Genomic DNA, 20,651 nt, shown 5'->3' on the forward strand with positions numbered 1-20,651 from the left:
CCTGCACGGAAGCAATAAGGCTAAAAACCTCCCTAAAAAGTAAAAAATATCTATTTACAGTCTTAATATTAATAAAAACACGCAGTAATATAAGAACTAGAAGTAATTAGTAACTAGTTTTAAAAGAAAGGCAGGATATAAGTAAGTAAAGTACTTAAGAAGTACTTTTTAACTTACTTTTACCATGCTCTGGCAGGAATATGGCAAAAATAACCTTATTAAAGGCACCCTTAACACGCTTGTAGGACATATTAACTTTAAAAAAGTCTAGCAAGGCTAAAAGCTTGATTTACTTATTAAATGCGTAAATAACTATAATAATATTTTTATGGGTAACAAGCCTCTAGTAATAATACTTTTTAAGTAGTTAGTAACTAGTTTCCAGGGCATGGAATAAGCTAAATACCTTAAAGTCTAGCTTAACTAAAAGCTAGAATTATATGCCAGCTATTCCCCGGCCTTTAGGGTAAAGTAAAGCCCTTTCCTTTGTAATAATAGCAAAGAAACAATCTTAGTTTACAAAGCTATTATAAATCTAGGATAATGTTTAGCCATTATATTACTAATAAAAGTTTTAAAGGGCTGGACTTTTTAAAAATTAACCTAAAAGTAGTTTAGCACTAGATAAAACTACTTATAAAGTAGTTTACATACCTATTATAAGGTCGGGATCTTGCATCTTGCGGATAAGCTTAATAACCTTATTAAGAATAGCCTTTAGAGGTTAATTTAATAAAGGGGGAGGATAGGTATGCACGCCTTAAGAGACTACCATGGCAAAAGAACATCCTAACCAGTTTAAAAAAATAAAAATATTAAACATAACCTTATACTTAATTTTTTTAAGTTTCCCTCCCCCCTGTGGGTGGCTTTGGCCTAAATAAAGTAGTTAGTAAGTAGTTTCAAGGTTTTAAAAAAAAATACTTACAAAACTAGTTTTATTCCTAAAAAACTAGTTCCAATCCTACATACCACACTTCTTCTTTTAACTAGTAACAAGCTTAACCATGTTATATTTCTTAGAATTAGCTAGGGCTAGAGCCTTAAAGCAAGCCTAGAGTAGCTTAATACTAATACTTTAAGCCTGGTTAAATAAGCTAAACGTGAAATACTTATTAGGATTATATTAGTTATTATACAGGCATGCTATATAATAATAATACACGCTAAAAATGTCCTAAAGTAGTTAGGAACTAGTTTATACTCTGGAATTAGGGCTGCTTATTAATATAGCATGCTTTTATAAAACAGGCCTACAGGTAGGAATTGCCCGTGGGCATGCCTTTCCACCTTTAAAGCATTTTTAAGTTACTTAAAAAAGGCTAAATAGGCTTAGTTAGTAAAGTAGTTCCAAGATAACAAAACTAGTTTTAACTTATTTATATATAGCTTTAACCTTTAAAAAAGCTTTGCCTGCTGCAATCTCCCTGCGCTTGTTATATATTTTATTTAAAAAATCTTTTTTAACCTTTTAATAGGTAATATTTTGTAGTTTTAAATCTAGATACTTATAAACCTTAACCCCAGAGCAATTAAAGTGAAATTTACTATATATTTATTTAAGAAACTAGTTAAAAATCCACCTTGTACCTTTAACTTTTGCCTTGCAATATGCAAACTAAAGTAATTAGTAATTAGTTCTTAAAAAATATAAACTTATATACATCACACATTCTTTTTTAGGACTGTGCGCCTGTTATTTTATTTATATAAATAATATATGCATAGCCGTCAGGATTAATAGCAGGATACTCTAGTAAGTAGTTAATAAATTAAAAATAATAGGTTAAAACAGGGTATATCCAGCCAGTAGTTACTGGCATTAATACCAGCAGCTTTTAAAAAAGTAGTTAAAAAGTACTTTAAAAGTAGTTAAAGGTTTTTATACCTTATTACTAGGATTAGCTTCCTGGGCTTAATTGCGCTCTTAAAAAATATTTTATTTTTATTTATTAAAAAAGCCTAGTTAATTTACAAAAACTTTCTTAACAGCTGGCTAAGGCAAAGGCGTTAGTATTAATAAATTAATAAGTATATTAATCATAGGATTATTAGGGGGATTATTAATTAAAGCTATAGTAAAGTAGTTTAAAGTATCATAAAATTACTTTTTTTAGGATACCAATAAGGTATAGAATAAAATTTATTAAAAATATAAGGTGGGCTAAGGGTTCTAATTAAGCAAGCTTGGCTTGCTTACCTTAGCTTAATTAAGCTGCGGTCAGCTGCAGACGGGGTGGGCCGACCTGTATTCACAGAGGTTGCGGCCGGGGAATTCGGAAGGATGGCGGCTCGGCCGTGTCGGAGCTAGCAGGCCTTGATGCCTTACTGCCTGAGGCCGCAATTGCAGGTCATGGATACCGCTCCAGACATTTTCGAGGAGATCACTCCTTTGGATTAATGCCGCGATGTTTGTCGGCTGTCAATAATAAGCTAGATCTAATAACAGTGACATCGCTTACTATTCAAGTTCAATGGCCATAGTCAAAGTGCAAAAAAAGGCAAATCTATATTGGGACGTGACTAACCACGGCACGGTATGTACTCAGCAAATAATGAGGCTAATAAATAGCAAGCGATATAATGCAGACCAGCTTTACAAAGCTTCAAGGTCAAACTTCTCCGCATCCTCCTTCCAGATACCAACTGCGGCATCTCGCTTGATGAACTGCCCATACCCTTTATGACCAACAATACCCCCATTATCGCGATCCCAGACGACCTGACCGCGTAGGATGGTATATCTAGGCCAGTTGTTGACCTTCTGCCCCTCATACGGCGTGTAGTCGGTGTCATGATGGAGCATCTCATTCGTCACCGTCAAGTCCAACTTCCCCGGGTACCAGATCGTTAGATCCGCATCCGAAATGCCAGGGATTATTGCCCCTTTCCTGGGATATAAGCCGTAGAGCTTCGCGGCATTGGTCGACGTGACCTGAACCAGTTTTGTGAGCTCAAGTTTCCCAGCTGACATGGCCAGTGACATGCGCGTTTCCACGCCCGGCAAGCCGTTGGGGATGTACTTGAACTGTCCGACGGGGTGTTCGTCCGTGATGCACGTCTTCTTGCCAGACTCTGCGTCGTCATAGCGGAACGGGCAGTGGTCTGAGCTGAGAATGGCGAAGGTCCCATTTTCGAGGCCCGTCCAGATTGCTTCTTGGTCCTTTTTATCCCGTGGTGGCGGAGAGCAGACGCACTTTGCACCTTCAAAGCCCGGCTTATCAAGATCGTCGCGGGTTAAGAACAGGTACTGGGGACACGTCTCCGCCATGATCGGCTGGCCGTGGGTCTGCGCTTCCCGGATACGTGCTGTTGCGCCGACATCGCTAACATGGACGAGTAGGATTGGAGTATCGGCGATTAGAGAAGAGAGTGCGATGGCGCGGTTGGTCGCTTCTGCCTCCAAGATCGGCGGCCTCGAGTTGGAGTGGTACTTTGGCGCGAACAGTTTGGCGGCTTCGAGCTGGTTCGTCAGCCAGTCCAGCACCTCGCCGTTCTCCGCGTGGATCATGGTCAGTATTTTGTTTTCTCGCGCAGCTAACAAAACCGACAAAATGTCGCCGTCCTTGAGCTGCAGAGCCTGATACGTCATGTAGATTTTGACCGAGCTGATTCCTTCTTCGCGGAGCTGAGGGAACTCCTGAAGGGCCTGCTGACTTGCTGTGCCCAGCAGAACGTGGAAGCTGAAGTCGGAGTAACATTGTCCGTCGGCAAGGGCGCGCGTGTCACGGATCACACTCAAGGGAGTCGCGGACGTATTCTTCACCAGCGGGGCGAATGTGACGATCGTGGTATTCCCGCCTGCGATGGCGGATCGAGACCCGGACTCGTAGTCGTCTGATGATGTGCCTTTGCCGAAGAGGCTCGGCTCCTGTAGATGGACATGGCAGTCGATGCCGCCGGGCTGTGGTTTCGTCAGTCGTAGGGCTTGTGCGAGTCAAGGTGTGGTTTACCATGACATAGCCGCCCTCGGCATCTATCACTCGGGCGCCTTCTGTTGCCAATGACCCCGAGGGAGCAAGAAGGGCGATTTTCTCGCCTTGGATGGCGATATCCAGGGGCGCTACATCCGCGGCTGTAACACAGACTCCGTTAGTGATGACAAGGTCATACATTGCGAGATCAGGCGGTATAGGTATATAGAAGAGGGAGGGAGAAGACTCACTGCAGGTGACCGACAGGATAGAAGCCCTCCGAATCCTTCGGAGTGGGGAGGAACGATAAGAAGCTCGGCCTCCAACGGGCGTTTTGATAAAGTCGCCGGAGATAAACAAAAGATTACGAAATACGAGAGCTGGCGACAAGGCATGGCACGTGCGACGCTAGGCCCTTTGTAGATGAAGCATAATCACGTGTTGTTGTGACTGCTCCTTGTTGATCACGAACAGACTCACTCGAGTCAAGGCGATGGACCTGGTGGAAGTTAACTTTTGCAAAATATGTCATATCGTGGGAATGAATACACCCGTATGACCGGGTTGTAAGGAGACTAGTCTCCATGTGTTGTTGGGCCCAAACTCCAAAGCCCTAACTCGAGCTCTTATCGCCTGAGGCGCCGATCTCGGTCGCTTTATGTACGTCAATTGGCACATCGTACAATCCATGTGGCTCTGAATGATCAAATTATGTTGATTGAGCCCTAAATTTATAGCATTTAGTTCTCTACTCTTACGGATGGTCTATATCTTCTACTGTCAGCACGGTAATCTTGGTATGGTAGAGGCAAGGTGTCCTCTATTTTTGTATTTTTCGCAGAAATAAAATCTAATCTCAAATCAAGTATAACATATCCAGGGTAACGACTGATGGTCAAGTTTAGCTTGATTCCAGCCTAGCACTGTCCAGTCCGGAATCAAACATCTCTCTCCAGTGATCGATGCCCCGTAGGCAGCATAAACAAACAAACCAGCCCATACATCAACATAACATATTACGGCCACGCCCGCATGTACATCCCCTTCTCCAAATCCCACAGCGACGAGGAGAGCCCCGCGTCCGCTCTGAACTTGTCATAAACCGCCTGTGTAATATACTCATCAAAGTACATCCTCTGCAGTACCGCCACAATATACCGCGGGGTTGGGCACGCCCTAACGCCCAGCGGACACTCTGACTCAAACTTCGAATACAAGAACTGGCCTTCGATGAGTGTTGAGATGAGTTCCAGCTGCAATACCAGACTTGATAGGTTGAAGTCCTTGTTTTCGAGGGTCTCGAGCGTGTAGCGGCATCTCCACTCGTCTATCTTCTCTTCCTTGCAGGTGTACATGGTGCAGGTATCTGAGTCGGCGTTGTGGTAGACGAGATACCACCGGGAGGCGTCTTTGCCAATGTAAAACTCGTGGGTAAACATGTTTGCTGTGGTTGCGGTGCTTTCAGTATCAGTATGGATCTGAAGGTACCAAAGGTTCTGAGATTGGGTGGTCAGTTCTGTTAGAACACAATCACAGATAACCCTGGGAAACCAATGATGAACAGGAGGAAACAGGAAACAGTGGACTCTTAGGCGCTACTTATAGACGGCCTGGTGTGTTGAGCACAATGAGGCAGTTCTTTATTCGAGCCGTTCGTTTTGAATCTGGTCGGAGTCCATTGTAATACGTGCCTCGTTGTTCGAGTGTAAAGAAATCACATAAAGCGGTGCCCTGGTTAAAGGGGGTATAATCTGCTTTATCTCTTTGGTTACAACAGACTCGCTATTGTTTTGCGTCTGGTCGAAGTCTATTGTGATACATGCCTTGTTCGAGTGTAAACTAATTAGTTAAAGCGGTGCGCTGGTTGAAAGAAACACAATGCGCTTTATCTCTTTGGTCGCAACCGACTCGCCATTTCTTTTGCCCTGATTAGGCACGTAAAAACCTTTCGTCTGCATAGTACGCATGGCAGTGCACAATGTGCCCAGATCACGATGTAGGTGGGGTATGGTAGGCATTGCGAAGCCCATGTCTGCTCTGCCTCTCAAACTAGACCAAATCACCTTACTCACCTAGTTCTCGAAGACATCCTTGGATTTATAGAAGCAGAGTTGATTCGCCTCAACTACAATACGGTCTGCAGGTACGAGACCATTGCCACCGGGCACCACATCTAGGGTTTGATATGCCTGACCGAGTCATTTTCAGCTCGACATCAAACCTCTCGCTCCTCCTCAATCCCTGCCTAACCACTGCAGGGATGTCCGGTGTCCGTATATCCGGCTTCCACCCGTGTGGATTCCTTTATTAGGGCTAGAGGCCCCACAACCCGCGCCCGAGCCCACATGGCTGCGGATTTATCCCGAACTCTCCGCTGACGACCACCCTCCTTGACAACCTCATGCATCCATCTCACTAGGGTAGTACAATATGAGTCAGTATGAGACACGTGAATTTTCTAGAGTTGCAATAGCTTGCGAGACATGTCGCAAGCGCAAGCGCAAGGTTACCACCTTCCCCTTCTACTGAACGATATGGTAGGATCTAACGCGCGCAGTGCGACGGAGCGCAGCCGAAATGTTCCTGGTGTTTAGCAAAGGATACTGAATGCCACTATATTACGGAGAGACCCGCGAAGTAAATATCCCCTCTTCATGCTTGCCAACTAAATCTGACCCGCCCAGGCGAAAGCTTGATAGGGACTATGTCGCTGGACTAGAGGATCAGATCGCCTTGCTGAAGGAGGAGGTTCGGCGGCTGGAGAACCTCAATCCTACCGCTACAAGGCCTGAGCATATTGCCTCTATTCTAGCTGAAGATAGCGAGTTGGGACAGAAGAGACAGGGGCAGGGGCAACGGGCAGACGAGACGCTTTTCCCAAGCACAACAACAGCCATCGATGATGTAAGTGCGCTCATGTGGCGGATGAACATCGAAAGCAGCGGCGAAACAACATTGATTGGCCCATCTGGTAATTTCTGTTTCCCGGTCCCTCATGCCGATGCGTTTGAAGACGATTCCCGGTTACACTCCGGTGAAGCAGCCTGCGATCGGCCATCAAAAGAAACAGACCGGCTGGGAATCATTACCCGACTACTCGATGATTTTACCCGCTTCATTAACCCCATCCATCAGTTTCTCGACAAGGAAACTCTGACCACGCTCCGCAAAACAGACCTCAGCGAGGGTCTAGCACTCATCAAAACCGCGGCCATGGCAGCAGGGTCTCTCTATTCTGATAATCCGGAGTGTAAGGCTATGGGCGATGAGGCAGCTACAATGGTAGATGCCATGATTATACAGGCCTGTCGGGAGAATCCCAGTGTCTCGACGGTCCAAACTCTTTCTATCATGTCCTGGCGGGAACTTGGGCTGGAGCAGCACAATATGGGCTGGATGTACAACTGTAAGTTACTAGTAAGGACAGAATTAAACGCCGCTAATATATGGCTTTATCAAAGCAATGGCTGGAAGTATGGCCCTGCATCTCGGCCTATCATCCACTTCGGTACATGAAGCTAAGAGTCTTGCCTGTGTTGACGGTGTTACGGCCAACAATGTCCCCAGCGTGAGGTTAAGGGCGCTTTGGTCGACAGTGTTTATGGACAGGGTTGCCACTTGCCTTCTTGGAAGGACGTGCATGTTGCCCTGGAGACGCATCCAGGCCTCCCCATTCCTCGACTCACTGGGCTCGTCCCCTTCCCTGGACGAACTGGTGTTTGATCATCACTGTCGACTCTGGTTTATCTTTGACCAATACATGGACAGAATGTACGGTCGTTCCAGTACTCATTACCAGCCACCTCAAGCTAACTTCCTGCGTACAGATACTCCTTCGAATTCGGCGACTTGAGCAGCGAGGAGCGGTATCGCCTTCTCCTAGACGCTCGGGAGCACCTCCTCTCATTCCAGCGCCAGCTGCACTCTCAACTCCAACTAAGCAAAGCTAAAACAGTACCCTCGGTCATCTTCCTGCAGATGACCATGAACATGGCCCAGATCCTGATTCACCGGCCGTACCTCAAAGAGTCCGCCCAGAGTAACGCGTACTGGCTAAGCGTCCGCACCATGTCAACAGCAGCATCAGGAATGGTCCGTCTGATCCGCGAGTACCGCAAAGTAGGAGCATTCGACCAAGTTCCTCCCTTCGTCGTGCATAGCGTCCTCACTGCGGCGGTTACGCACCTCCTCAACGCCACATCCTCGAACAGTACACTCCGTAGTCGGTCCATTGCCCGGTTCCGAGTCTGCTTCGATGCCCTGGGGGCCATGCAACAGCGGTGGACCAAGGCGAGACGCGCAATCCGGTTACTGCGAGGGCTGGCGCGCAGGTGGCAGATCATGGCTGCACTGCCCTTGCAAAATGGATTCGACACCCCGGTCCCGGCCGAAACGGCCTCGGACTCGGCACTGTCAGGAACAGCGGATATTACGGTGGTCTCTGAGTCGTGTGTCGACGATCTTAATCTGGCGGACTTTTCTGCCCCCGGTCTCTTCCCGGACCTTGCGGCGTCGTTTGATATTGCAGATATTATGTTTTATCAGGGAGATGGTTATGACGCGGAGTATTTCGGAAACTCAAAAGAACTGCCTTGATATCGTTATCAATAAAATTATGTGCGTGTATCAATGATCGTGTTATTTCCAAATGGAATAGTGAACTTTAGGATGGGGGTGGGTCGATTAGCGGCGGAATTTGAACTCCCGCCGTGATATTGCCTTCGATAAGACCGGGCACCACAGTCAATGTTTGTCATTGCTTCAGAATCAGTCTGTCCGGCTCAGGAGATACGGATATAAGCCATCGTCTATCCCAACCGTCATTGACAGCCTCAAGAGTTTCCCATCCCCCTAACCCGTCAAACGATATGCAAACCCTAACCCTAACTCCCACCCAGGTCCGCGTGGCCGTCACTCAGGCTGAACCGGTCTGGCTCGATCTCGACGCCACAGTTGACAAGACTTGCAAGCTCATTGCTGAAGCGGCCGCAAAGGGCGCCCAGCTGGTCACCTTTCCGGAATGTTGGATCCCTGGGTATCCTGCTTGGATCTGGTATGCCCCTATCCTGGCCCTTCTTTCCCCCGAAATATTGCAAGGCTTCTCTCTTGATGAACCCCCAACAACTGACCAAAGAGTATACCCAGGTCCCGCCCCGTCGACATGACCCTCTCCTCCCAGTACATCCGCAACTCCCTTAGACTCGACTCGCCCCAAATGGAAACCATCTGCCGCTGCGCCGCCGAGCACAAAATCATCGTCGTGCTAGGCTACTCCGAGAACGTGCACAACTCGCTCTACATCGCACAGGCCATCATTGGAGCAGACGGGAAACTCCTCACAACCCGCAAGAAGATCAAGGCGACGCACATGGAGCGGACAATCTTCGGCGACTCGACGGGTGACTGCTTGGATAGCGTCGTAGACACCGAGCTCGGTCGCGTTGGGGCCCTGTCTTGCTGGGAACACACGCAGCCGCTGCTGAAGTACCATACGTACTCGCAGCGCGAACAAATCCATGTTGCGGCCTGGCCGCCGCTTTTCGCGCATGGTGCGGGGGAGGGGTTGTTTTCTATGTCGAGGGAGGGTATGCCTATTCAATCTGCTAGCATCCTGTCTCCATACCATACAGTTCGCAAGAATAGATAGGGTACTGATGCTGCATGTCTCATAGGAACCATCTCCCTCGCCCAGACCTACGCCATCGAGTTGCAGTCCTTTGTGCTGCATACGACCGCCGTAATAAGCCAGTCCGGTATCGACAGAATGCGTACATCGGCCGGAGTCGTCATGAATACTCCTGGTGGCGGATGCTCAGCCATCTTTGGACCCGACGGGCGGCAGCTCTCGACTTCGATTCCCGAGACGGAGGAGGGTATTATCTATGCGGACTTGGATCTCGATGAGATCTACAAGTCCAAAGCATTTGTTGATCTGTGTGGCCATTATAGCCGGCCGGATATGCTTTGGCTGGGGGTTGATGGCGGCGTTAAGGAGCATGTGAGGAGTAGGGGGGCGGCGGTTGATGAGCGTTAGAAAACCTGATAGATGTGTGATAGAGACTTTAAGTATGTTTTGTGTCATCAGACTGGTATGCGAATTTGGCTACATAGGTAGACAACCCAAGTAAAGGGAGGGGGGGAACCCCACCTGCAGGTTGACATAGGACGCGACCGAGGAAGCTTGTATCCTGAGACATGAAGATATATGAAAAAAACACTGCCTCTCATTACGAGATTCGTTCAACACGTGGCGGTTGAAGGGCCAATGAATAGACAATCCGGCTTGCAGCATTCCGCTTCGAATTCCTCGCCCTGGCGGTCATTCGGGATCCGCGGCATTCCTCCAGCTGATATGACGGGGAAATTGAAACCAATCCCCACTACAAAACGAGCATCTACAGCAGCTATCGAAGCCGAGGATGATAACGATACCTCGTCTCTGCCTTCTTGGCCGCCCCGAGTGAAGATAAAAATGATGACATGGCGATGCTTTAGTATCCTAAACGATATTGGAGCGTCCATACATATTTATCCCCTCGAATCTATACTATTTGCTCCGACAAAAAAGACCATGCCTGTCAGCCCAAGCCCTAATATGCTTCCCAAACATATACAATGGCAAAGTACTAAGCATGACGCCTACAGTGACAGCCCCAAAGGTGCAAAAGAACACCATAGACCCATACTTGGTCAGGAACTGGTTAAAGACAAAGCTCAGGCCAAAGGCAAATGCACTTTTTGCAATCTATAAACAGGTTAGCTAACAAGAATCTCTACCTGAAAACCCTCGGCAAAAGCTGGGGGATATGGTACATACCATCGCAAGCCCAAACGCATCACCCGCCCTCTCACCACAAACATCATTCGTATACGCAACGATCACCGTGCAGCCCATCCCCACCGCATAGTTCAGAATTGCCATGAATACCCCACACACAATGACCGACAGACCACGCGAGACCGCAGCCGCGAGCCCAAACGCACCAACTGCCATTGTGACAATAGCAGGGAGCATAACAGGAAGGCGAAACTCCGGTTCGTAGATGCCCGAGTTCCTGGCGGCCATGGTCCTGCTGCTGAGATCGCACAACCACCCGCCCATTACCGTGCCCAGGGCCGAGCCGATGAAGGGGGCGATACCTGTTAGATTGCCCACGGCGACGGTGCCCATGTTGAACGGGGGCGCTGTGAAGATCTGCGATGCGACGGCGCCGATGAGGATTCTCCAGGTGAAGGTTACGGCCCACATTATGCAGCCCCAGGCGACGATGGGGTGGAGGAGTAGACTTAGGGGCTCGATGCAGGCGAGGAGGATGTTGCGGGACGGAAGGGGTCTTGGGTCGTGCCCGAGGAGGACGGTAATAATTGATCGCGAGGGCGCAGAGATGTCTGATCTTGCTATGTCCGTGATCTCGCTTTTCGGGTTCTCGATCGAAGGTTCCACGGCAGTCCGGTCGAATGTTGTCTCTGGGAAGCACAGAAAGACAGCGGCGAGTACAACCCCGAACAATATCGCCTCCAGCCAGAAACTCCATCTCCAAGACAGTTCCGAGATGACATATCCACTCACGACGGGCGTAATGTTTACAGATACGATAACTGCAAAGTTCCAGAGTCCCACGCGCAGACCCCGTTCGTACACGAGGAAGACGTCGTTGATTGAAGCCGTTCCGGCTAGGGCAAAGAAGCCGCCCATTCCTAGACCTAGATGTTAATAAAGCGTTAGCTTCGGCATACAGGATAAAGTAGTTGATGGGAAGACATACCCTGGAACACCCGCGAAGCAATCAACGACGCGTAGGACCTCGACGCCGCAGCCCAACAGCAAGAGGCGAGCAGAAGGACCGTCGTGAACAGATAAACCACTCGTTTGCCATAGCACATGGCAAAGCAAGAGCAGAGGTACGCGCTCACACCCAGCGCCATCACCAGGCTCCCGTTTAGGAGCGTGACGCTGGTAAGATCGACGGTGAGCTCGGCCGCCATGACAGCAAAGCCCGGGACGAGGAGTGGCCCCAGCGAGCCGGTTGCGCATGATCCCAGCACAATGGTCGCGAAGAGCAGTTCTTTCCTGGTACGAGACCAGTTTATAGGATCTAATGGCGATTTTGATGGTTGGGACGCCATCGCCGTGTGATAGGTCTGCTTCTTTGAGGGCAAGCTGCTCGCTGGGCCTGTCATTCAAGTTTGTAGTTGATTGAAACAGGATGAGTGGGGTGTTTAACTATGTCACGACTTCTCGGGGTCGACGATATATGCCCTGCTACTATATTAGGGTTCGTCTCTGGATCGGCATATCAAGGTATCAAGGCGGATGATCGCCATCCGCCGCTAGCTCGTCGTTATCAGCGTTAGTCCAGGTATCTTGGCGTTATCGCCCCTGCTGGGATAGATAGACATTTCTTAGGGCTAATGGGGATCTCGTAATTATCGCCCTCAATCTACGTTTTCCTTGCATTGGAAGGTTGTGGGGTACCCTGCTCTTGCAGAGGCTACCGAGCCCCCGGTCCACGTCCTGACAGGAAAGATCAGGATAAGAAAGACTTCAAAGTTGTCTTTGCATTTTCCCTTCAAGTATAGCAGGTTTCTTCCCGTCAGCAAGACATTAAGCAGAACGGCCTCGCTGGTCAGTTACAGGATGTAGAACCTTTTTACGGAGTACGGTAACCCTAACTTGTCTTCCGGGTCGGGCAAGGGCGTTGAGGGGCTGGGGATGCCTCTATGGTACCAGAACTGAACACTGAAAGCTGAAAGTGAGGCCACCATACCTACTGTCAGTCCATGCTGCAAACTCCGAGTCCTAACGGAGCTGGGAATAAGATACATAAGGGTTAGGTATATCCGTAATCCATTGCCGTAGTGGACCACCGACCCACTCTCCGGGGTTTGAACCTTTTCGAGTGGAGTGATGAGAGCATCGCAATCATATTCGGGGTTTGACTGCTGGTTAAAACGAATACAATGCCATTTTCAGTCTTTGCTTTCAATTTTCATTTAAGCTAAGCCACGGTCACTTCCGCGTAAACACGGCCTTTGGTCCAGTACGAACTATTATATATTATCTATTTTAAAGCAAGCCACAATGAGCCAGCCAACTATTGTCTTCTCCCTCGGCGCGTGGTCTACCCCCGCTGTCTTCGATGCCGTCCGCTCTCGCCTCAACACCTTCGGCTTCGACTCCGAGTGCCCTGCTCGTCCCTCTGTGGACGGTGAGCCGCCACTGAAGACGTTCGAAGACGACGTTGCCTCATTGCGCAATGTCCTGACCCGTCTTTCTGAAGAGGGGAATGACATCGTCGTTGTCGCTCACTCGTACGGCGGTATGGTAGCGTCTTCCGCCGTCGAAGGGCTCGCCAAAGAATTCGGGGGCAGAGTGATCAAGGTGATCTACCTAGCTGCCTTTGCGCTCGACAAAGGGCAGAGCTTACTGGGACTACTGGGTGGGAATTTGCTGCCTTGGATGAAGCTTGAGGTTAGTCAGTCGCTACCCACTCCATGTCTGCGATTATGGTATATTTACGCTGTAATGTCCCAGGGCGACTACGTGCATACCGATAACTCCACGATCTGGCACGACCTATCTCCAGCTGAACAGGAACTCTGGGCCGCGAGAGCGCGTGGAACTTCGCGCCTTGTCTTCTCTGGAGAAAACACCTACGAGCCCTGGCGAGATATCTCATGCGCCTACATTATCTGTGAGGAGGACTTGGCTCTTCTACTGCCCCTCCAAGAGATGCTTGCCGAGAAGGTTGGTGGGCCAGAGAGGACTTTTCGCCTTCCCGGCGGGCATTCGCCGTTCTTGAGCATCCCTGATCGTATGGCAGATCTTCTGGTGGATATTATCAAGGCATGAAAGGGTGATTTACGCAGCAAGAAATTGGTAAAGTTAGTAAAGAACCGTGAGAGTATGAACAAGATAATAACATAGCTGAAGAGGCTGCAGGCCGAGTATAGTGTGTTGCCTACTAGGTAGTGCTTGTTGGGTAGATTATGGGAGGAACTTAAAGCAGGCTACCTAAGCTACATCCATCCTACACGCACATGTGGGCAGGTGGGCGTGAATAACAATACTAGGTATCATATACCATACCCTTCTAGACAAGTATATATGCATCGCAATATTCTCTAAGCATCGTCGCGACGTGTAGCAAAGTACAGGTGCAGAAGTCCACACCCTGCACGTGCAGTATGTTTGCCAGCTAACATTCATACTGCATAAAAGCGAGTTGATATCAACAATACGGTCCCGCGTATCTGCCATATACCAAGCCTCCCTGACAGAACCCCCGACCTGGTAGGCTCCGTGCCATACATACCTAGGCACACTAGCCCCAACCAGGACACATAACCAGTTGACGGACCATGTTTTCAGCCTCGTTGTACCGATCCAGATAGCAGTGCCGCCCATCTCCTCCTCCGCTTTGCTTCGTGCACTAAAGACAGAAGAAGTCAGAATTGTTCGACTAGATGTGTATAGATGGAGACGGATTGCATACTTTACCAATGTGGCATCTCCTGCATAGTAAAAAGAACGGGTTAGCACGGTAGACTACCATAGCTTCGGACGGTTTGATGAGTAGTAAGGCAGTGACTTACATATTACTCCCGTCAACTTTGCATTTTGTCCCGTTGCATTTCTGGAGCGGTGTTAGCATGGTACAGTCAGGACTCTGTGAATGGGAGGGGATCATTCATACTCCGCACCGGATATACTTGTCCTTTTTGTCGCAATCTTGGACTCTGAACTGCGGCTTCTGCTCTCCGTCGTCGCTTCTGGCAAGGACAGGAACGTGGGTGGCGGCGCTGACGGGGAGAGCGACAGAGTCCAAGGCGCGTGCAGAGGCAAGGCTGGCAGTGGCAGCTTGAGCACTAGCGAAAATAGCCAAGGCGATTCCTGTAAGACGCATGGTGGCAGATGGGTTTTGGCTGGTAGGAAAAGTGATGATAATGGTAAGACAAGGTTGAGACTCTGCGAGGGTGGAATGGCCGCGTTTATAGACATTCTCAGTCCTTTGAGATTGGGTCTACGCAGCGCCTTCTTCAGGTCTCCTGATTCTCCCACCCTGCACCCATTATGATCGATCTTGATCTCTTGTTTGGGATGGAAAAACCACGATTCCCTATGGTTACATCCCTTTGACCCTATTCCGAGCTTTTCAATATATGCTATTGACGAAACTTTCCAGGGTTGTATCTTTCTACTGGCCCAACAAAGACCTGTGCTACCCAATACCCCTTTATTATGGTCAGCAGACAAGCATATCTTGCATGGCTTCTTCCATGTGCTTTACCGCATGCGGCCAATCTGATTTGTCTCTACATTGTTCTGTCTATCTTGCTTTAGTCGAATGTCTCGGCTTAATGTCGGCGATTTGCTGCTCCTTGAGCGCATGGTCAGATCTGCACATTTCTTGCCATGGAATATCTTCTTTCGATATAATCCTACTCTATGTGGGAAAGAACATGTGATTCCAATTGAATCATGTTGCTCTAGGGTAGATCGGTTGTCTTCATACTCTGAAGTATGGAATAGCTATCTAGCTATAGTACACCCTTAGATCCTCCGAGCATCTATAAACCCCTGCTCTTCCCAGATCGCCTCGGCATAGTCCTTCAATGCCGGCGCGTTAATCGAAATAATCGCCTCTCCCTTAGTGCCAGGCGAGCACAAGAAAATCTTCTCAAATAACAGCTTGAGCGCATCGTCCGAAATCCTAACATCATCGCCTGACTTTGTAATTCCAATTCACTGCTTCCTTGCTATCCGGCTATCCACTATCACCCACTGGTCAATAACATTCCTAGGCTCATGCCGCTCAATGGCAATTGTGATCACCACCTCAACCTCACCCCCCGACGCACCCAACCAATGCCGAATATCGCTCATGAGCTTTCCCTTCGTCTCAGCAAAGCTTAATTCAAGAACAGCACTCGGCCAGTGTCGAGTTCGGTCCTTGAGGAGTCGAGCAGGCCGCCACGCCGCGTCGGGAGTCTTGCCTATATTAACCGTTGAATGATACGAATTGGTCTTCCGGTAGTGTAGGTAGAATTAGACGGAGTAGGGTTCCGGGTTACCAGGTGGAGTCGATATGTCTCCTGCCTCCAGCTGTATCCCTGCTCTCTCATAGAATAGTGTATGAGTTGAAGGATATTATCAAAACGTGTGACCAGTCTTGGTGTCTGTACTCGAGGCCATTGTTTCTTCCCATTGGTTCCGGAGTCGTTGGAGCTTATCTCCGATTGGTCCGGAATAGTTGGCGGCGGAACTTATCCCCGCTGAAGTCCCAGTTCAGTCTTCATCAAGGACATCCAACCCATTCTTCACTTGGATTTCTGTCAAGTCATCATCTTGGATATTGAGTGTCGAGAGTTGTTGTGTTACCTAGGTTTGGTGACGAGGGGAAGGGAAGTCGAGGGAATCGTGTTGCCGTGGAAGATGAGGCCAACAGCCCCGGCCACGGTCAATTTCCTCAGTAACACCTCACCTGGGCATGGACTTGCCTTGCTAGTTATGATTCACTCGACTCCTCTACCAGATGAACGAAATACACTGGCAGCTCTTTTGTAGCCTGAGACTCTTTTTGAAGGCACATCTCGCTTGTCGCTACATATTGGCCACGGAAAGCGATCCACAAATAGGAATTTTTGTCCGGGCGTGGATAATAAGGGTCATTGCCTTTGAAAGCGTTAGCTGCTTGCCGAGCACCCTGCTTATCCACAGTCATAGGACGAGCAAGGTCAAAGTCGAGCATCCACATCTCATGGAGGCCCAAGGCATTAGACCAAGATTCCGGTGATCGATTCTCATCCGGCTGATCGTTCGGCGACGCCAGAACAAACTCGACGTCATTGCCGTCTACGTGGGCGACCCAGTGCAGTTGAGCCAGCGCCTTAGCCATAGTCCGCGCGTAGCCGGCGATGTCTGTTTCCGGAATCCCGATCTCCTCCATCTGGTCTAGATGGAGGGGATAATTTCTTAGAGAGAAGGCCTGGAATCGCGATGGCTTTGAGGCTCGGACTCGACGGCGGCCTAGGTATGGCCGGATCATACAATCGCGGTTTGCATCGCTGGCCAGGATGTTAGCTCTTAGCGGCTCTGGGCAATATTGCTCCGTGAGGAAACGCCTGGTTGCTTCGGGGACAGGAGGGATGCGCTGGGCGTGGATCGTATTGCATGGCTCGTATCCCTCTGGGAAGCGGGCGAGATTGTTCTTCCACCAGGCATCGAGGGGATCGATATAGCCGTGGCAGAGTGGAATATTGATATTATATTGCGTCTGCTTGGTCTCTGGCGCCTCTGTGAGGTCTGTCTGATGCATGCAGTGCAGGATATGTTGATGAGTTTGGAAGTCGTGAAGGAGCGACCGGTGAGGACCGCCGTCTTCGCGCTTGAAGGCCGAGCCTCGTTCTTCTGCGGCCCAGACGGTCCCGCAGAAGCCAGCTCCGATTCTTCGGAGGGGTGTGTCATCCATACTGAAGGCAGTGATAGATGAAGTAAAGATGATCTTTCAGAGAGGACCAAGCGGACATGAAGTCCTTATTAACACGTAAGTAGGACATCTCCCCGCCGGAGGACAAGTTCCGCCTGAGTCACCGGACGCCACTTCCGCTGATGACAATTCCTGGCCAATGGCAGGAAACATAGCAACTAGGAAAGCACGGGCTTCTATCCGAGCCAATGGCAGAGTGTTACCATTTTGTGGTCTATCAGAAACATCCCCGATAAAGCCTTATATACAGCCGAGCAGCAACTATAGAGACAAACCAATCCATCCTCCTAGCACCCTACCTGATGGAAGAATCCTGGACCTACAAAACCGCCCCCCTCCCCCCAAACCACCCCCTCACCCTCTCAACCCCCAAACTCGTCACAAGCAGCATCCGCCCAAGGACATCCACATCCGCAGGCTGCGCATCCCGTAACAAATCTCCAAAATCCACATTCCGCACAACAAAATGCTCCCTCCCCTCCCACGCAACCCCAAACTCCACCGCCGAGGGCGCATTCCACAGATACGCCGACGCATACCAGCTATGCAGCAGCCCGAGCTTCCCATCGCACTTCATGTCCTGATCGCCGCGGAACAGACGCAGGATCTGCAGGACGTAGAACGTGAAGAGGATTGTGCGGCGGGCGGATTCTTCGACGGTCCAGAGGGGCCAGAAGGATGGTGCTGTTCCTGCTGGGGGCACTATAGCTGAGTTTGTGGCTGTGCCGTCTGGAGACGGAGATGGGGATGGGGATGGGGGGAAGTGCGTGCTGCTGAAGAGGAGGGAGGCGGATGATTGGAGGGCTGACATGGTGAGGGTGTCGAGATGCACCGACGTATTCAGCGCGTGGAGGTCTGCGTCGAAGAGGGACATGATTGTGTATAGGAGCAGGGCGTGTGTATGTGCTAGGAGGTCGGGGGGTGATGAGGGCAGTGGCGACAGAGTGAGTTCTTGATGCCGCGAGTGAATGTGCGATGTGATCATGGGCGCGTTGATGGGGTTCTTGGCGATGTACAGGGCGCAGCAGGCGTAGGCGTCTAGGCGCGTTAGTCGAGTTGATATAGCTTCCCGGGTAAATAGAAGATAAAGAGCATACCCTGCATAGCCTTCGGCATCCCATTGCTGTATAGCTGGGCATGAGACCAGGGCGTCTGATTCTCAGTAACCATCTTCCGAGGCGTGTCTTTGAGGATATCGATAGCATACTGGAAGCGCGAGGCCATGAGCTCAGACAGCGAGAACGTCATTTCCGATCGAACGTGCACCATTTCTCCATTGCCGGTGTATACCGGGACTGGAACGGTGTACAATCGACTCTGGTCCTCGAACGCCGACGGTAACGGCAACGGCTGGCTCGGCGTTTCGAGACCCAGGTCTAGCATAGGTGGAGTCGGCATAGCATCAAACATAAATTCCTCAGCGCATGCATTTGTTCCACCAACATTATCATGTCCATTCAACAGCGCCAGTAACTCAGGGATCTGCTCCGCCGGCAGTCCCGGGTAAACACACGCGATATCCCTGCGGGTGCAGCGGAAGCAGGCCGGGAGGGCGAGATCGCAGCGGCGCTTGGCGGCCCTGCATGCGTCACAGGACTTGCGCCGGGGCGGCGGGTTGTTACGTTCCACGGAGCTCATGGTGACTGAGCTGAGTAGACGGGGATGGAAAGGGGAAAATCGGGCACCTGGGGGGATCAGGGTGTGGGGCGATCTGGCGCAGTTCCGCACGCTAAGAATGGCCTCCGCTGCTATCTGCACAGGGAAGGCCCCAGCCCTAAGTTAGGTAGTATACAATGAAGCCCTGGCTGGATTTAGCGCAGTGGAAGTCCGCAGGGTGCCGCAAGTCATGCTCAGTGTAACTATAGGTATAGTAATATCTATCGTGGCACGTGGATCTGACATCCTCGATGCTAGCCCCGCACCTCACCCAGCCTATATAAAGCCACCCAACTGACGACCTTGCGGGTCAGTCAGCTCAGTGGCGCTAGGCGGTGATTTAATATCTACTTAACGGTGAATAACAAGGTAACTTTAACTAAGAATAACTTAATAAGTATAAATAATAAAAGGTCTAAATTAAAAAATATTTAAAAAACTAATTAAAATATTTTAAATAAGCTATATTTTAAAGCCCTAGCCCTATTATATTTAAAGTAATAAGTAAATAAATTTAAATAAGTATTTTTTAATAAGTAAAAAAAATATTTATTAATAATTAGCCTAAAATATTTACAAGTTTAATACACCCCCTTATATTAAATTTAATAAAATTAACGTGATACTAAAATAAAAAAAAATATTAAAAAAAAATAGTTTTAAATTTAAGTTACTTAATAAATTTAGCGTGTTTTATTAGCCTAAGTAGCTTTATAAAATTATTAGCTAATTACTTATTTATAGGGATTTAATATACTTTAATATTTTTAAAAAATTTTTTTAAAGCTAGTAATAATATATATTAATATATTATAACTTAATAATAAAGTTAGGATTTTTTTAATAAGTAATTAAATAATTTATTAATTATTATATAAAATCTTAAGATCTTGCCCGGGATTAAACTTTAATTTATTAAAAAGTTTTTTTTATTAAAATAAGTATTTACCTACTTTTAATATAACTAGGAGTTTTGCTTTAGTTATAAAAGTAATAATAATTTATTAATAACTTACCTTTTAATTAATTAAGCTATTAAATAGCTTTATAGTATAATTTTTAAAGCTTTATTATTTATTTATATTAATATAAAATATATTAATAATAAAGGTAAGGTTATCCCTAGTTATATAGGTAATTATTTTAATATTTTTTTAAATATTATAATAAGCGTGGTAGTTTTAATAAAATATTAAATTACTTACTTTATAGCCTTAATATAAGCCTTTATTAAATTTATAAGGTATTATACTAATTTATTTGCGGTCTTTAAAGCCTTAGGTTATGTTTAAATAATTAAATAAAAAAAAATTAATAAATTATTAATAAAGGTAAATATTTTACTTTTTTATATAATATTTATTAGGTGCTAGCTTAAGTTTAACTAATAATAATATTTTTAAATATTAATTAAAATTAAAAAAATTAAACTAAGTTTTAAAACTTTTTATATAAAAGTTTTAAAGTAAGTAAATTATTTAGTTCCTATAATTATATATAATTTAAATATTAAAAAATTATTACATAGCTCCTATATTATAAATTTTATATATATTAATTATATATTTTTTTAAACTCCGCGGCTGCTTGT

The 20,651-nt window shown here is 47.7% G+C and overlaps 8 protein-coding genes across 8 annotated transcripts; 3 read left to right on the forward strand and 5 right to left on the reverse strand.

Annotated features, from left to right (window-relative positions):
- Positions 1-2,596: 2,596 nt before the first annotated feature.
- On the reverse strand, positions 2,597-4,115 carry DSM5745_04819 (uncharacterized protein; the record flags this gene model as incomplete). The annotated part of the gene is made up of 2 exons (XM_026746835.1): positions 2,597-3,904; positions 3,954-4,115. 2 exons carry the CDS (start codon positions 4,113-4,115, stop codon positions 2,597-2,599), a joined length of 1,470 nt encoding a protein of 489 aa, XP_026604315.1.
- Positions 4,116-6,344: 2,229 nt separating this feature from the next.
- On the forward strand, positions 6,345-8,510 carry DSM5745_04820 (Zn(II)2Cys6 transcription factor; the record flags this gene model as incomplete). Its single annotated transcript, XM_026746836.1, has 5 exons — positions 6,345-6,419; positions 6,472-6,551; positions 6,599-7,320; positions 7,376-7,685; positions 7,742-8,510. The coding sequence occupies 5 exons, from the start codon at positions 6,345-6,347 to the stop codon at positions 8,508-8,510; spliced, it is 1,956 nt and encodes a 651-aa protein (XP_026604316.1).
- Positions 8,511-8,782: 272 nt separating this feature from the next.
- Positions 8,783-9,948, forward strand: DSM5745_04821 (carbon-nitrogen hydrolase family protein; the record flags this gene model as incomplete). The annotated part of the gene is made up of 3 exons (XM_026746837.1): positions 8,783-8,967; positions 9,060-9,499; positions 9,587-9,948. The coding sequence occupies 3 exons, from the start codon at positions 8,783-8,785 to the stop codon at positions 9,946-9,948; spliced, it is 987 nt and encodes a 328-aa protein (XP_026604317.1).
- Positions 9,949-10,461: 513 nt separating this feature from the next.
- DSM5745_04822 (uncharacterized protein) lies at positions 10,462-12,041 on the reverse strand (the record flags this gene model as incomplete). The annotated part of the gene is made up of 3 exons (XM_026746838.1): positions 10,462-10,659; positions 10,732-11,618; positions 11,681-12,041. 3 exons carry the CDS (start codon positions 12,039-12,041, stop codon positions 10,462-10,464), a joined length of 1,446 nt encoding a protein of 481 aa, XP_026604318.1.
- A 955-nt stretch (positions 12,042-12,996) lies between these two features.
- On the forward strand, positions 12,997-13,767 carry DSM5745_04823 (alpha/beta hydrolase; the record flags this gene model as incomplete). The annotated part of the gene is made up of 1 exon (XM_026746839.1): positions 12,997-13,767. The coding sequence occupies one exon, from the start codon at positions 12,997-12,999 to the stop codon at positions 13,765-13,767; it is 771 nt and encodes a 256-aa protein (XP_026604319.1).
- Positions 13,768-14,506: 739 nt separating this feature from the next.
- On the reverse strand, positions 14,507-14,821 carry DSM5745_04824 (uncharacterized protein; the record flags this gene model as incomplete). The annotated part of the gene is made up of 2 exons (XM_026746840.1): positions 14,507-14,551; positions 14,612-14,821. The coding sequence occupies 2 exons, from the start codon at positions 14,819-14,821 to the stop codon at positions 14,507-14,509; spliced, it is 255 nt and encodes an 84-aa protein (XP_026604320.1).
- Positions 14,822-16,423: 1,602 nt separating this feature from the next.
- DSM5745_04825 (zinc finger protein) lies at positions 16,424-17,386 on the reverse strand (the record flags this gene model as incomplete). Its single annotated transcript, XM_026746841.1, has 1 exon — positions 16,424-17,386. One exon carries the CDS (start codon positions 17,384-17,386, stop codon positions 16,424-16,426), a length of 963 nt encoding a protein of 320 aa, XP_026604321.1.
- Positions 17,387-17,723: 337 nt separating this feature from the next.
- On the reverse strand, positions 17,724-19,042 carry DSM5745_04826 (Zn(II)2Cys6 transcription factor domain-containing protein; the record flags this gene model as incomplete). Its single annotated transcript, XM_026746842.1, has 2 exons — positions 17,724-18,442; positions 18,502-19,042. The coding sequence occupies 2 exons, from the start codon at positions 19,040-19,042 to the stop codon at positions 17,724-17,726; spliced, it is 1,260 nt and encodes a 419-aa protein (XP_026604322.1).
- Between the last annotated feature and the right edge of the window lie 1,609 nt (positions 19,043-20,651).

Source organism: Aspergillus mulundensis, assembly GCF_003369625.1.
Source record: "Aspergillus mulundensis strain DSM 5745 chromosome Unknown scaffold_4, whole genome shotgun sequence".
Classification (NCBI taxonomy): domain Eukaryota; kingdom Fungi; phylum Ascomycota; class Eurotiomycetes; order Eurotiales; family Aspergillaceae; genus Aspergillus; species Aspergillus mulundensis.